At 35.6% G+C, this 17,093-nt stretch overlaps 1 protein-coding gene across 1 annotated transcript; it reads right to left on the minus strand.

Moving 5' to 3' along the window:
* Positions 1–736: 736 nt before the first annotated feature.
* Positions 737–15,373, minus strand: LRRC34 (leucine rich repeat containing 34). Its single transcript, XM_057739397.1, has 10 exons — positions 15,285–15,373; positions 14,655–14,773; positions 14,492–14,556; positions 13,397–13,480; positions 9,295–9,423; positions 6,888–6,983; positions 3,609–3,763; positions 3,067–3,222; positions 2,274–2,400; positions 737–940 (listed from the first exon to the last, which is right to left on the minus strand). Exons 1-10 carry the CDS (start codon positions 15,356–15,358, stop codon positions 737–739), a joined length of 1,209 nt encoding a protein of 402 aa, XP_057595380.1. The 5' UTR covers positions 15,359–15,373.
* Between the last annotated feature and the right edge of the window lie 1,720 nt (positions 15,374–17,093).

Raw genomic sequence — 17,093 nt, forward strand, 5'->3', positions numbered from 1 at the left:
CACACTTTGCCTGGCTTTATCAGTAATAAATCATTCAGATTAAACAGTTAAGTAGCATGTATGAATTAATAAATTTGAGAACATGGGTCTGTAATTAAAGGATCATAGTGTTTATTGCCTCTTCATAGAAATTTTAATTTAAAAACAGGATTGACCACAGACAGCAGTAATTGCCATCAAATCATTAAAATGTTACTGGCATCCTCCAAAAGAGAATTATCTTTTTTAAAAGTTCAGTGGCAGCACTGACTTGTTTGGAAAGTATAAATTTACATGTATTTGTATATGTGTATGTTTATATATATATTTGCCTGTATTTGTGAAATTGTATCAATAGCCACCTGTAAAATACCTAAAATACTTTACTTTTTCAACCTCTAAACCCCTTGACAGTCCCTGGAATCTGCCACCTTAAACCTTCTTACCACTTCATGACTTTGGGTTAGAATACCTATAATGATCTTTCTCCTTGTATGCTGCTTTACTCTTCAGGTATATTTTCTTTATAAGAAGAAATTAGTTCCCGATTTCCTTCTCCAAGTGTCCAAATTTTAGTCCCTATTTTGTAAAATTTCTTTGAAAAAATTACACTACTCAGTTTTTCACAACACACAGTTATTCAAAGTTTAGTATCTCTTTTACTTGTAATTTATGAAAGAAAATTTAATAGCCAATAAAATATTATCTGTGAGATGTAATAAGATAAATATATGAAAATTACTTTAAAGCTTGTTTTTCATAGATATTGACCTACTGGTACAAGAGTAAAACCTGCATTAGATGATGGGCTACAGGCTTCTCCACAACCTGGTGTCCAGTAATAATGCCTTTTAAGGCCATTGGAGACTTCTGCAAGGTACACATGTCCATCCACCACAAATGGCTCCACATCTGTATTGTCTGATTTTAGACGGCCCATGTGAATTAAATCTGAATATGCCTAGGATTTTTAAGAAAAACTATATCATTAAGAAAATAGTTTATTCATTTTACATGCTTAAGCAGATTTCAACATTCAACTTCGATGTGATAATTTATAGTTTAAAATAAAATATTCTGAGTAACATTGAATTTTAATATTTCCCAGACATTGCAGTTTTTTATTCATTTACTTTCACATAGTGTAATTACAATCTTGCAAAACTTATTTCTACACTTTATTGTTATTAGGTATGTTTTGTTGTTTCATGACTCCCAGAGATAACAGTTCCATCTATATATTATTAATTTTGTGGACCAAAGGTCTCATGGTCAAAATTTTCAAGTCCCAATGTGACCCATAAATGAGGATGGAGTGCTGTTGTATATGCCCTTGAAGATCCGATGATAGCCAGGGATCCATTTTGCAGAAAAATAAACAATCACAGATTTTGGCATACAACTGTGTGGAGCTCATAGACCCCGTGAAGGTAATGGACAGGTTTGGGCTTAGAGAGACTATTCCCATAGTATTAGATGCTGGCCTGGCTGCCCCCTAATTCTTCATTGTAGAATTTTCTTTGTATATCTCTTATGGATCATTGATAGCTACATAAAGGTGTCACGCAAACACGTTAAACTAGTTTGTCAATAAGGCTGCGATTATAAAGAAAGGCAGAAATTAGACAGTAAAAGATTCAAAAGTCTAGTTGCTTTCTGCTGTAGCTTGTCATTAGTTGCAACTCAGCTCAGCTTCTAGTGTATAGAATGTGGATATGATGTTTTTCTGAAGTCAAGGATTTTTTTTTTAATAATGTACATTTTACTAACCTTTTTAGTGATAGAATTCTGGTTAGTCTTTTGGCAGTTTTTGACAATTTTAACATCTTATTTTTCTTTCTATTCTTTCCAAATGAAAACTATTTGTAACTATGCTTTTTTGTGTATGTTTTGAAAGTAGTATCAAGAGTTCTCTGTTTTTACATAAGCAACATACCAAATATTTTGATAACTTGTATTATATCTCTCCAAATTGTGTCTTGGTTTAATTATTGGGTAATTGATTGGAGACTGTGCCACATCAAATGTAAAATAAATCAACAATTGTGATTTAAAAAAACAACTTTGGAGAAATTGGGACTGTGTAATTTAGTAATCTTTATACTAATATGTAGTATTTGACATCTTTTCCTATTTCAACCACAAAGCTTTGCAGTAGCTAATTTTTAGGACTTACGTTAAAATTTATCAAAACTTCAGTGTGTCACTATACTTTGTAATCTAAGGCATCTGTAAATAACATCTGACCTTATAGGGAAACACCAGAAAAAGCCTCAGTGAAGAAAAAAACTTACCACACATGTAGCTTCATCAAATTTGTTTCCCCAGATGTAGATATTAGAGAGTGTGGGATTTGTTTTCATTGACTGTGAAAGTGCAACAAGTCCTTCTCCCTCTATGTTGTTGCTGACCACAGACAACCTAGGGAAAACCAAAAAGTAATAACCCTGGAAACCAACAGTTCTACAAAGAGAATGCATAAGCTAGCAACAGCATTTATTACACACATTCTGTGTTAAGTCTTAGCATTAAATACGTTTAATCTATAGTCAAAATATTGACCTCATAATTCCTAAAATCCAAGAAACTTAGTTTTCTAATTGGATGCTTCATGTACCTAAGTAGAGCTACCTACATCTTGGAAATAAACAGTCTATTGTTTTCTACTTATTCAGTAAAGGTTTAAGGTGGATTACAGATACATTTTTCAAGATAAAGTCATCCAAGTAATATTTTCTTCTTTGATTCATTCTTATTTTAAAGTCTTGATCATATCGAATGATTATAATTTTTCTCTTAGAGTCAGGATAAATAATATAAGCAATAAGAATTTTCTCATTAATTTCAAGCAGTCGTAACTAAAATCAATCTAATTTTTAAAAGACATTACTTTTGAAAAATAGAAGAAATTGAAGTGCTTCCTATAACTTTAATATATCAGTTTAGAGTTTTCATATTTCCTAAGAGGTAGAGGTTTTCATATTTCCTAAGAGTTTTCATATTGCCTAAGAGGTAGAGGTTTAAGGCTAGTATTCTAAAAAATTTAAGTTTTTCTGTTATTCTGATTAAATATAAAACCATACTAACGCTTTAAGAGTCCTGTTGTGTGAAGCAAGAGCGTCACTGAGATAGTTTGCTCCTGCATTTTCTATTCTGTTAAAAGAAAGATCTATTACTTCCAGGGCAGTATTGTTTTTCAGTACATCAGCCAAACACACCATTCCATCCTGAGTTATTTTATTGCTGGGAAAGGAAAGATAAGTAGTTATATTTGGAAATACGAAGTATTCTTTTATTCATAGAGATAGCATGCTTGAAAACTTATATAGTAATAAGCAGAACTTTCTATTTTAGCTAAGATTTATTTTAATCACTCAATTTCCGAAAAAGTTAATGAAAATTTGCCATAAAATGTTGCTTCTGTTCTGGCTTACATATTTAAATTGCTCTCAAGTTATATCAGTATAAACTGAGTAAATACTAAGGCTCAAGATAAAAAGTTGACAACAATGGTTGCCTTTTCCAATTTTTGGAAGTAGTGTCTAAGAAAGAATCTGATCTACAATGAATATTTACATAGATTATTCCCAAAATTTAACTCCTGAATTAACATAAAAATTATCACTTACCAGCTTACATCAAGGTAGCGTAGGCTTCTGTTCAGATACAGTGCATCACATAACTGTTTCATACCACAGTTTTTTATATCATGCTTACACATGTGTAGTTCAACAAGGCACTGATTTTCTTTCAACATGTGGCCTAGATGAACTGTGGACTCTTCCTAAAAATAGACAGTCTTTTTTTCTAGAATATAATTTTGAAGCAGTACATGCTTATTCTAAACATGCTGTTATTTAAATTAGCTTTTTTAAAAGATTTTATCAGTTAAGACTATTAAGTCTACAATTTGCAATTTGTTTGGCATGGCTTTTAAAAAAAATCATTTTGCCACAAATATCTTTAGCATCTTAGAAACAGGCAGTAGACACGACTAAGTGATGTAAAAGAGGCTGGTTAAAAAAACATTATTAAAAAAGCAACAATCATCTCAGAAGGAAAAAAAAAAATCAAAACAATTGGTCCCATGATTGAGCATGAGGGAATTCCCTGGCGGTCCAAGGGGTTAGGACTCAGACTTTCACTGCGAGAGCCCAGGTTCAATCCCTGGTTGGGGAACTGAGATCCCGCAAGCCACATGGTGTGGCCAAAAAAAAAAAAAATTGAGCGTGAAAGGTCCTGTACTGCTGGCCTCTCAAGACAAGGTGTTCTTCCCCCTTAGGTATGTTTCTAAACTTTGCTCTTGATCTCCACTCTGTAGTTTTTAGACAAAACATAGACATTGCCCAATCGTGATTCTGTTTTTAAAATACACTCATTCACCCTGTGATATATCCAGTTCTTCCCTTTTATAATCATTCCAAATTCATAAATATGTTGTACTCTTGTTTTCTGGTCACTGGAAGCCTTTTTTTTTTCTTTTTTTCTTAAATTCCAATATCTAGCTGCTTCCAGGCAAAAGGTATGTAACCTCAATGAGGGTTTGAATACCAAGCACTTCAAATTTTTAACAGAATCAAAGCATGTCTTAAAAGGAATGGGCCAAGGTATTTTATGGTAAGAAGTCCTGATGTACGATCGATGTTTTTATAATAAGTTTTATAGTCACTGGAAATGCTGATCATGGATAGCCACATATGCTCGAATTATCTAAAAGTACTTTGAGAAAAAAAAAAAAAGTTAAATAAAATCACATAGCAATAGCAGATTGTACATGAGCTTTATAATAAAACTGTCCAAATGCTAGCTTTACCTTGTACTAGCTATACCACTTTGGGCAAATTATTTCATCTAGCTGAGTCCCAGTTCCCTTTTCTATATAAAATAGGTAATTTATTTACTTCTGTGAGGGAAGTAAAATTTTAACAAAAGTACCTGGCACAAAATAGGTATTCTATAGAAAACCACAAAGCATTTATTATTGTTCAGTACTGTATCTGATTTAAGTTATTGCTTTGACACTGAAAATACACACCCAGAGGGAAGCTGTAGTTTGAAATCTTAAATGAAAACTGACCAGTTAGGAGGTCCGGTATTGTACTGCATAGTGCCTGGAACAGGGGACACACTCAATACAGATGTGCTGTATGCCTTGATTGCACTTTTAGGTCAAGAAATTTGAAAGAGGGACCATCCTTATTAAGAAAGGGAACTAGTATCAAAAATAGTAAAGGATTTTTGTTTTTTGGGTTTTTTTGTTTGTTTTGTTTTTTAGCTCCATCCACTGAGTTTGTGGCTTAGTTTACCTAGCGTGGCACCTGGCCTCAGTGTTTTTCCAGCCTCCCCAGTTTAGTGAACAGTAAAACCCTTCAGTGAAATAGGTTTGCTGGCTGGTATTTGGGAACAGCAAATAATGAGGAAGCACAAGAGGCTTCTGCTCCACAACCATTGAAGAGAATAGTACTGTCAGGGATAGGGGGTGGTGGCTGCCTTGGAGAGGAACAGAAGGCAGGCTAGAGTTTAGCTGACTGCCCAGAAGCACTAGGCTGAAAGCAAGGGCCAGGGCCTGAGAAAGGGCCCTGGGCTTTTAGTAACTATTCTCAGATGGATTTAGGAATAATGATACCACTCAGCATATTTAAAAGAGGAACTGTGCTTCTAATGTAATTTCATATAGTTTAACCTACTTATTTCCTCAGTGCTTTAATCCAGAAAATTCTGATTTAGCCTCAAATCTCTCAACATGCCCTCAACCTGAGAAGCTTGCCTGCCACCTCTCATCCCCTGCATTGACTCCTATGTCTCTTCTCCTGCTCCCAAGGCACCCTGAGCATATCACTCTCCCTCCATGTGGACTGAAAAAAAGCTTTTTGAAAACAAGGGCTATGTGCTTTGACATTATCCCTGGCACCAGTATCGTTTCTTATTTAGGGTTGCATTCAAATATTTACTGAATGAAGAATCAGAAATGAAGCAATTTACTGAATGCTTTATTTTGCTGGTCTTTAAAGTAGCTTCTTCTGTTTGAGGATTCTGGATGTCTTTTTGAGCAGATTAAATTTGTAAACATGAAACAATTAGCATGATGTAAAATTCCAAAATTTTTGGTACAAAAAAGTACAGAGATAATTCAAAGGGAGAGATCTATGTAGACAAAGAATGCAAAATACACTTAAAAATATGAAAAATTTAAAAAATTTTAAAATATGGTTAATTCTGAATTACTGATACTAACGGGGAACGGTGAAGTAGATGATTTAAAGACCAAAGTCCTTGAACTTCTTCCTTTAGTAGATACTCTGTTTTTGTTTAGACCAACAGTAACATGAGTTCTTATTCCCTAGCATTTTGCTGATAAGAGAGAAAAGCCACCTAAAACAACGTTCAGGGGCAAGAGAAGCGCTGAAGTTGGAACCATGTTCTTACCATCTATCTGTCTCCAGCATGCAGTTTACCTACAGGAGCAAGCCCAGACCTCCCAGCCTGCCATTCATATGCCATTTTCCATTATCACTCATGATTTCAAAGGTGTAATGGTTCATCACATCAATATAACAAAAACAAGCAAATGACAAAGCAGTTCACACTGGGCTCTTTTAATCCTCCAGCCTTTAAAACTTTCATCATTTATGCTTTCATCTTAAGCACTCTGCCCCTCACAGGTTTACCCACTGAGAATGAGTTTATAAGAGAAAAAGATGATATGTTTACTGTTTATGTAGGCAACATCTAAAACCATACTTATAAAGTCTTACCAAGAATTTAAAATTTTCAAGTTTTTCTTTGTAAACAGGAGTTTATGATTCTAAAAATACAATGCATCCATGAACCTTGGCATGTCGTTCAGTAAGTAATACTTTCATTTTCTTCACATACAGCGTTATGAACGGCTCACTTTGACTACATACCTGTTCACCGTAGAGTACAGGTCGGTTCAGGTTTAATCCCTTAATTGCTGGGTTTTGAGTGAGGGCTGTAGCAAATGCTATCACACTTTGCATTCCCTGAAAACAGGTGAATTCATCAAGGAAACTGACAGCATATAAATTAACCTCCCTAATAATTCAAGATCAGTAATCTGGATTCTGATCAATCAAAACTGTGTTTTTAAAGAGTTTAAGTAATTTCCTGCTCCTTGAATTGTATGTTGATCACATTCAGAAATGAACTGTTACTGTGTTATTTTCTCCCTGCCCTAAAATCTATAGCATGCCTGGGGAGTTTCTTAAGCTTTCAATATCCATTTCCTCAGGTGTTTTACTTCTAGGTTTGCTCCTAGCCCTCAGAGTTCTATATGATGCACAGATATACAGACACACAAGTGGATCCCAGCTAGGGCTCTATACTAACTTATAACGTATATCCTTAATGCAAACTTTCTTTTACATTCATGATAGTACTTTAAGTGTGTGTTTGTGGCAAGAAAGGGTTACTAACCACATTTTTCACAGCTCCCATAGGCGGCCCTCTATCTTATTGGAAGGGCCTAATCCTCTCCCATCTCTGTGATGCACATGCATCTAGTTATTATGCCAGAAAACACGGGCTTTCTTCCACTTTGCCAGTCCTCTTACCCTCCTATCAGTTGATCACCAAGTCTTATTCTGCCTCCAAAAGATGTTTCAAATTAGTCCTTTTCTGTAGCTACCACCCCCACCTCCAGTCCTCATCGCCCACCTGAATTACTGCAGAAACTTCTTAAGTGGTCAGTGGGCTTTCTCCTGCCACCTTCTAATTCCCCATGGAGAAACCAGAGTGATCTTTTACAAGCACCAATCATATCATGTTACCCACTCCCGACTTAAAGCCTTTCCATAATTTGCATTTAACTCCCTTCCTCTAGCTACTCTGGCCTTTTAGTTCTCAGACTCAGTATTTCATCATTCATGTACCTGCTCATGACTTCTGCCGTATCTGAGTTATCAGTTTTACTATTTACCTAATACTTTTCCACTAAATCAACTCACTTTTTCATTTATATTTATTTCAAAACTGTCACTACCATAAATGGAAAACCATAATCCCTTGAAATAAATAGAAAGCATTTGTAAAAATAAATACATGAGTATTAAAATTACCTCGACCTGTGTCAGTCATGCTACCCATCCCACACTTGGGGAAGCACTACCTTAGAGTCTGTGTGTTCTGGACCCCCTGCCTGGAATGTTCTGCCACGCACCCTCTTCAAGGCAGCTCTTTCTCATCCTTCACAGCTCCTAAGTATTACCTCCTCAGGTCTTCGGGTAACCATCCTATCATGCGGATTACCTTCTGCCCATTATCAGAGTACTTTGCCATCTTTGTACCAGTTTTCTCTAATTTACTGATATTTTCCCAAAATATAACCTTTATGAGGGCAGAGACCATATCTGATGCACTCTTGTATTCTTAGAATCTAGAATTGTGACTGTTATGTGTAGACAATACATAGTTGACCCCTAAAGGGTCAAGGATCAACTATGTACCTTGGTATCCACGGATTCAAACAACCTTGAATCCTGTAGTAACTGTAGTATTTACTATTGTAAAACAATCTGCATGTAACTGCACCCCAGCAGTTCAAACCCGTGCTATCAAGAGTCAACTGTACATTGAATTAATGCTTTCCCAAGACCATACTGGCTCCATCTACCCACTTCTTAAGCTTTAGAGCCTATTACCTCAAAAAGCCTCCTTGGCCCATCTTACTGTTTCCCTGTCCCAGTTAATTCTGCATTAACCTATTAACAATAGGTCCCTAACTTCAGGCCTGAAGGTTTGAAAGGCATGTTTGAGAAAATGAAGCCTGGAATTTGAAGACATGCAAAACAGACACACTTCTCATTATCAGGCCAGATGAAGGTTCAGAGCAGCTTTTAGCATCATCTTAGGTTTTTATGCTATAACATAACTACTCACTGCAAAATGTTTCCATAAGTAAAAAACTTATATTATACGAATGAAGTAATATTTGTTTAATTAAAAGGAACATAATATTCTTTAGAAAATCCCATACCAGTTAAGAAGAGTAATAGATGGAAGTTCAGGAAGATTTTTATTACACTGGATATTCTTCCATAGTATTATTTATTACAATCTGATTTTTATTTAAAAAAATATTTTCTCTGATGCTAGACCTTAGAGACAAATTTAATCAGATTATTTATTATAATCTGATTTTTATTTAAAAAATATTTTTCTCTGATATTAGACCTTAGAGACAAGCTTAATCAATCATAGGACTGTCATTTAGCTGGTCTCTGACACTTCTCTACACTCGTTTCCAGGAAGAATGATCCAGTATCTGAGTGACTATTCATAACCAACTTAACTCACCAGATCACAGTCACCCAGATCCAATTTCTCTAAGGATGAATTAATTTGTAGCATTGCAGCAAAAAACATTCCACCCTTATTTTCAATCTTGTTTCCAGTCATTCTTAGGTATTTCAGAGTTGTATTCTTCTGAAAAGGAAAAGAGGCAAAACTTGGTTAAAATTTTAACCCACAGAATTCTCTATAGATTACAGGAGTTAGCAGACTATATTACTATTTGCGGACTCAATTTTTCATGGAGATAGAACAGGACATATTCCTTAAAGGAAACATTCAGTTCCCCATAACAGATAAAAATCTAGTTTAATAGTTTAGTAGAGAGAATGCCCAGGAAACAGACACCAAAATAATGACCAGTAAATGAAGCAGATTTTAATAACTTTCATTAGAAAAATCTATAAATTTATCTTCTAAGAAAACTATACCACCTTTTAAAATTGAGGTGAAATTCACATAACACAAAAGTAACCATTTTAAAATGTACAATTTGGGACTTCCCTGGCAGTCCAGTGGTTAGGACTCCATGCTCTCACTGCTGAGGGCCTGGGTTCAATCCTTCGTCAGGGAACCAAGATCCCCACAACCCACATGGTGCAGCCAAAAAAAAAAAAAAAAAAAAGTACAATTCACTGGATTTTACTACATTCACAGTGTTGTGCAGCCATCACCCTCTATCTAATTCCAAAATATTTTTATCACCCCTAAAGGAGACCCTGTACCCATTAAGCAATCACTTCACATTCCCCCTATATCATTTTGAAAGTGATACAATTTCTCAAACATTTGCAAAGTTTAATTCCTTGTCTTATTTCTTTTGATAAATCTTTCACAAAATTACAGACATTTCATTGTCCTAATGAATAAATATATGGACATATAAGTGTAAATAATTGTCTTTAAAATTAAGTCAAACCCCCCTAAGAGTGGGAAGAAGGCAAGGATGTCCACTCTCACCACTTCCATTTAACGCTGTACTGGAGGGTCTAGATAGGACAATTCTGCAAGAAAAAGAAACAAAAAAGGCATCCAGGTTGGAAAAGAAAGAAAATTCTCTGTTTGCATATGACATGATCTTTATTTATTTATTTATCTATTTATTTATTGGCTGTGTTGGGTCTTCGTTGCTGCGTGCAGGCTTTCTCTAGTTGTGGCAAGCGGGGGCTACTAATTGCGGTGGCTTCTCTTGTTGCAGTGCACAGGCTCTAGGTGCATGGGCTTCAGCAGTTGTGGCTTGTCGGCTCTAGAGCGCAGGCTCAGTGGTTGTGGCACACGGGCTTACAGGCTCAGAAGTTGTGGCACACGGGCTTAGTTCTTCCGCATCATGTGGGATCTTCCCCACCCAGGGATCGACCCCGTGTCCCCTGCATTGGCGGGGGATTCTTAACCACTGCACCACCAAGGAAACCCTATGACATGATCTTATATGTGGAAAATTCTAAGGAATCCACCAAAAAAATAACCCAAACCGAAACAAAAGCTGTTAGAACTAATAAATGGGGAATTCCCTGGTGGTCAAGTGGTTAGGCCTCTCACTGCCAAGGGCCTGGGTTTGATCCCTGGTCGAGGACCTAAAATCCCACAAGCTGGCCAAAAAAAAAAGAAGAACTAATAGAGTTCAGCAAGACCGCAGGACACAAGATCAATATATAGAAATCAATTGTATTTCTAAACACTAGCAATGAACAATTCAAAAATGAAATTAAGAAAATTCCATTTACAATATCAAAAAGTAGAAAATACTATGAATAAATTTAGCAAAAGGGCATGACTTACACATTGAAAACTTGAAAGCATCAAAGCATGGTTGAAAGAAGTTAAAAACAACCTAAAGAGGGACTTCCCTGGTAGTCCAGTGGTTAAGACTCCAAGCTTCCACTGCAACGCGCATGGGTTCGATCCCTGGTTGGGGAACTAAGATCCCACACGCTGCACAGTGAGGCCAAAAACAAATAAATAAAAATTTAAAAAATAAAAACAAGCTAAATAAATGGAAATACATCCCATGTTTCTGGATCGGAACACAACATTAAGATGGCAATATTCTCCAAATCAATCTAAAGATTTAAAGCAATCCCTCTCAAAATCCTGGTTGCTTTTTTTTGCAGAAATTGATAAACTGATCTTAAAACTCATGTGGAAATGCAAGGGACCCAGAAGAACCAACACAATCTTGAAAAAAGAACAAAGAGGACTCATACTTCTTGACTTTAAAACTTACTACAAGACTACAGTAGTCGAGACAGTGTGAGACTGGCCTAAGGACAGACATATAAAGTAAAAGAACAGAATGGAGAGTATGGAAACAAACCCTCATTTATGATCAACTGACTTTCAACAAGGATGTCAAAATTAATGGGGAAAGAACAGTCTTAACAAAAGGTGTTGGGTCAAATGGATATCCATGTGAAAAAGAATGAAATTAGACTTCTACTTCACATCATATACAAAAATTAACTCAAAATGTATCGAAGAACTAAGTGAAAGAGCCAAAACAAAAAACTGTTAAAAGAAAATGTAAGTGTAAATCTTCATGACTTTGGATTAGGCAAAGTCATGAATTTATAGCCTTCTTAGATGTAACACCAAAAGCCCAAACAACAAAAGAAATAATAGATAAAATGAACTTTATCAAAATTAAAAAAATTTGTGCTTCAAAAGACACCATTAAGGAAGTGAAAAGGCAACCTACAGAATGTGAGAAAATATTTTCAAATCATATATCTGATAAGGGGCTCATATCCAGGAAGGGCAAAAGATTTAACTTGATAGTTCTCCAGAAAAGATACACAAATAACTAATTAGCATATAAAAAGATGTTCAACATCTTTATTCATTAGGGACATGCAAATCAAAACCACAAAACCTCTTCATACGTACTAGGATAGCTCAAATCAAAAAAACAATAACAAGTACTGGTGAGAATATGGAGGAATCAGAACACTCATACATTGCTGATGGAATTGTAAAAAGGGACAACCATTTTGGAAAAAGTGTTTAGCAGTCACTCAAAATGGCAAACAGTTTCCAAATGAACCAGCAATTTCACTCCTAGGTATATACCCTAGAAAATTGAAAACATACATGCACAGAAAAATGTGTGCAAATATTCATAGTAGCATCATTCATTATAGACAAAAAAGTGGAAACCCAAATGTCCCTTAACTAATGGATGAAGAAAATGTGATATTTGCAAACAATGGAATATTACTTGGCAATAAAAAGGAATAAAGCATGTTACAACATGGATAAAACTTGAAAGCATTAAGCTAGTCACTAAAGGCTACATATTGTATGATTCCATTTATATGAAATGGGCAGAACAGGCAATCTACAGGTAGAAAGCAGATGTGGCTGCCAGGTACTGGAGAGTGACGGAGAGAAGCATAGAGAGATTACTAACAGGTACAGGGCTTCTTCTTGGGGGGAAAATATTCTAAAAACAGTGATAGTGGTGATGGTCACATAACTCTGTGAATAAAGCTGATCGTTGAACAACACAGGGGTTAAGGCTGGCGACCCCCTACGCAGCTGAAAATGAGTTTGACTTTACAGTTGGCCCTCCGTATCCGAGGTCCTGCATCCTCAGATTCAACTGACCATGGATTGTGTGGTACTGCAGTATCTATTTAGTGAAAGAAATCCACATATGAGCGGACCCATGCAGTTCAAACCTGTGCTGTTCAAGGGTCCACTGTATTCAATATACTGAAAACCCACTGAATTGAACACTTACAAAGGGTAAATTCTGTATATGTGAATTTTATCTTAATAAAGCTGGTTATTTTTTTATTCTCTATTTTTCTTATTGAAGTATAACTGATTTACAATGTGCTAATTTCTGCTGCACAGAAAAATGACTTACACACCTATATACATTCTTTAATATTTTCCATTATGGTTTATCCATAAAGCTATTTATTTTTAAAAATGAGTTCAAAAGTGCTCATGTAATGTCCAGATTTTAATAAATTAAAGTGCAATAAAAAATATACATTCAAGCAATACTAAAATAAGTTGACATTAACATTTGTTTCTGTTGTTCCAAGCTAAAATCAAAGAAGTTAAAATTCCCAAATAAAATGTTAGTTTTACGAATGCTTACATGTAGTGCCTTAGCAATCAGTTCTCCACCTTCAGGCCCAATGTCATTAAACATAAGGTTTAAGTAAATGAGATTATGTTGTTTCTAAAATAAGGAGAGAAAAGAAGCTATTACACATGTATTATTAGAACTCAATCAATAATATATAAGAACTGCTTTTTAAGTAAAACTGTTTACCTCCAAAGAAAATCTTTATAACCAGAAAATTTCAAGGTCCAGCAAAAGACAGGAACATTAAGGAAAGAAACCATTACCATTTAAACAAATATAATTGTAATATAAAGAAAAAAACTATATGCATTTTTGATCAATTATTCAAAGTATAGATGTGCTTTGTGTACTTAACCATAGTGTACAAGTTTGCAAAAGGTGACTCAGCAGGCTCTAGGTACCAGCTCTGCTGAGACCAAATACACAAATGGGTTTTTAGTGTACTTCAGGTGTTATAAATATGGCACAGTCAGGACACTTGACATTTTGCAAAACTAGTATTTTGTGTGTGTGTGTGTCATTAGCTAGGTGATTTCACTGTAAACAGAACTAAGAATATTTTGACGGCAATGATTTTTGCAGCATTTTTATTTGTAGTTGCTGAAAATAACTTGGTTACTTTACTATTATTTTTTCTAATCTTCACTCCGTCCTTACATTGTGTGCCATTTCACGGATATGAGAATTTTAAGATCATTTTAAGCTCATGAGAAGCACTTGTAGCAGATGAGAATAGAACAAATAGGAAATTTAAAAGCCAATTTAAGGGAAGAATAAAAAAATGATATATGCTGCTTTAACATTTTATTTTAACTGAAAATACAGACATACACACATATGTGCCAATCTTCTAAGGTGGAAATAAAGCCTTTTCTTTAAGGACACCTATTCTGATTGGTGGACCACACTGTCTTTCTTAAATAAAATGCAACCACAAAACAGCATTTCAGCTTGAGTATCTCCAAAGTGAAGTCTTCAGTAAAGGATTAGCTTAGCAGGCTAGGGGTGCTGAAACCCTGCACATCCCCAAAAAAAGCATTGCTTCTTAACTGGGTCCCGGGAGGAAAAAAAATGAACCAAGAACATTTTGTAATAAAATAGTACCTGAAGCAGTTTTGCAGCATGGTACGCGCCAACATCACTTACGTGGTTATATCTAACATCCAAACCTGAAGAACACAGATGAATAGAAGCTGATATTCCTTCTAATGAATATTTAAAATCAGGAAAGTGAAAGTAGGAAGGAATGATTCTTAAGGAGACATACCATTAACACATGGAGTAGTCTTTAAAATTCTGCAAAGAATCCAAAAATCTTCACCTGTTGCTCTTTCTACTGGCATTAAGCGACTATTACCAGCAATGTTTAATGTGATTCCTACCAATCTGTTAAAATATAAAAAAGAAATCCAGTAAAGAAATAAAAGTATTTTTTCCTTCATGTTTAGTAACATCATGGTTAGCATTTACTGGAATTAAGTATGTACCACAATACATATTTATATCAAGTAACTTAAAACTAATGAATATTCTACCGCTTTTGCAAAGCACTTTAATATATGCACAGTTTAATTTCTCAACAACAAGGAAACCAAAGAATTCCCACTTGATAGATAATGACATTGAAGACTTCAATGATTTGCATAAAAAAACCCAGCTCATAGGAGTTAAGGCCAAATCTGGAACCCAGACTTGGAGAATGCTGGTCTAGTGCTTTTTCAGTAAACTCCACTACCTCCAAAACCTACCTATGTTGATCATCTATGCTGAATCAAAAAGTATGTCCACTTTATCAAGCATTTGCAAATGGCTTTCAAATCACTCAGTATTCCAGGATTTTTGAACAGATGAATATCACTGAATGTTACTTATGTAATCATGTATTTGTCTTCCTTACCCCTTTTCAATTTCTTCATCCACTTCTTGGAGTATATGCAATATAAAAGGTTTAATTTCCTGGGACTTTTCCATACATAGCTCATAGTAATATTCCTGGAGACTGCCAATACGTTCTGCAGCTTTTGAAAAATAAATGCATTACCTTTCATCATATAAATTATTCCAGGAGATTCCCCCACAACACAAAAAAATTAGACTTCTTTCAAAGATACAACTGTGTGTGTGTATACAGAGTCAAGGGCAGGGGGAAGAAAAGCAGATGATATTAAGCATAGAGAAAGGGAAGAAAAATAAGAAGGAATGGGAGAGAAGAAAAATGCTGTTTGGAGAACTAGGGCCATAGAAGTACCCAATGAGGATGGGCAGACACTAACTTAGAAGTGACACAAAGAGAGAACTAACCTCTGTTATGTAACAGACCTGGCAGCTAAGGAAAATAATGTCCAGAGGAATTAAGTATTTTGCCTAAAATCACACAGCTAATAAGGGCAGAGTACAGAACCATACTGACTCCAAAGCCTCTTTCCATTCTGCCTTAATGAGTTAGGGTGACTCAAGGTTGCGTATAATGGCTTCAAAGACAATTTTATCATAGAGTCTAAGCTCAAAAGGGAGCTGAAAAATCACAAGTCCAATAGGCTTCTTGGAGACCCTCTACACCATGCAAGTTGATGGCATCTCTGCATACAGTCTGTTCTTCCTAACAGCAAGTTGAAGCCTGGCTCATAGAAGCACTTTACCTACCCTGGCCTTCCATTTCCTCTTTCTAAAGGTGATTTTCCCCTGTATAGTCCTTAATAAGGAAGAAAGAAACAAAACAGGAGCTGAGAACTTCTTCCTCGGTTATACCTGCAATTTCCCTTAGTGGTCTTATTATTTTCAATATTACTTTTTTAAAAAAACTTCATTGCAGTATAGTTGATTTACAATGTTGTGTTGCATTCAGGTGCACAGCAAAGTGAATCAGTTTTATTGATATATATATATATATATATACACACACACACTTTTTAAGATTCTTTTCCCATATAGGTCATTACAGAGCACTGAGTAGAGTTCCCTGTGCTATACAGTAGGTCCTTGTTAGTTACCCATTTTATATACAGTAATGTGTATATATCAATCCCAATCTCCCAATTTACCTCTCCCACCTCCCCTTCGATATTATCTTAAAAGCACCCTTTTTGAGGCCCAGGCCTTCTTGGGTAGAAGGTATGCTGACACTTCTTGGAAGCAAGCACCACTATCTTTGTTTTCCGTCCTATCTTTTGGGTATATGTCTCTTAAAGAGTCCATGCTCAGAGATTTCACTACTCAACCAGCCTGAGGTCTTTAGGATCCAGCTTCTCTAAGTCTCTACATCTCAAAGATCTTCCTTGCTGAGTGGATTTCTGCACTATATGAACTAAAGAGTTTGCTAAACAAATACACAAAACCAGATTTCAGATGAGCACCATCATATTAAAAATGAAAGCAAATAAACTTTTCTTATCATTTTTTAAAATAAACTTTTAAAAAATAAATTTAGGGGAATTCCCTGGTGGTCCAGTAGTTAGGACTCCTCACTTTCACTGCCAAGCGCCCAGGTTCAATCCCTGCTCAGGGAGCTAAAATCCTACAAGCCTGCAGCGGGGTCTAAATCACTCAATCAATAAACTTAACCTGTTGCAGAAATCAGTCCCTCGAGAAACCAAGCAGCACACTCGGAGGCTTGGAGAACTCAGGTTTATTAAGCCAGCAGCCCCAGCCCCAGACCAGCTAAGGCTCAAAAGTTCTGGGCCCAGAACTTAGGGTGAGTTTTACTTTC

The sequence above is a fragment of the Hippopotamus amphibius genome, chromosome 6 (assembly GCF_030028045.1).
Source record: "Hippopotamus amphibius kiboko isolate mHipAmp2 chromosome 6, mHipAmp2.hap2, whole genome shotgun sequence".
In the NCBI taxonomy this organism is placed as follows: domain Eukaryota; kingdom Metazoa; phylum Chordata; class Mammalia; order Artiodactyla; family Hippopotamidae; genus Hippopotamus; species Hippopotamus amphibius.

Coding starts and splice junctions, on each gene's coding strand:
- LRRC34 (XM_057739397.1), bottom strand. CDS start 15,358: ATGGAAAAGTCCCAGGAAATTAAACCTTTTATATTGCATATACTCCAA. Junction 6,984..9,294: donor ATCTGGGTGACTGTGATCTG/GTGAGTTAAGTT, acceptor ACCTGTTTTCAG/GGAATGCAAAGTGTGATAGC. Junction 2,401..3,066: donor CACAACAGGACTCTTAAAGC/GTTAGTATGGTT, acceptor GGTTTTCCCTAG/GTTGTCTGTGGTCAGCAACA.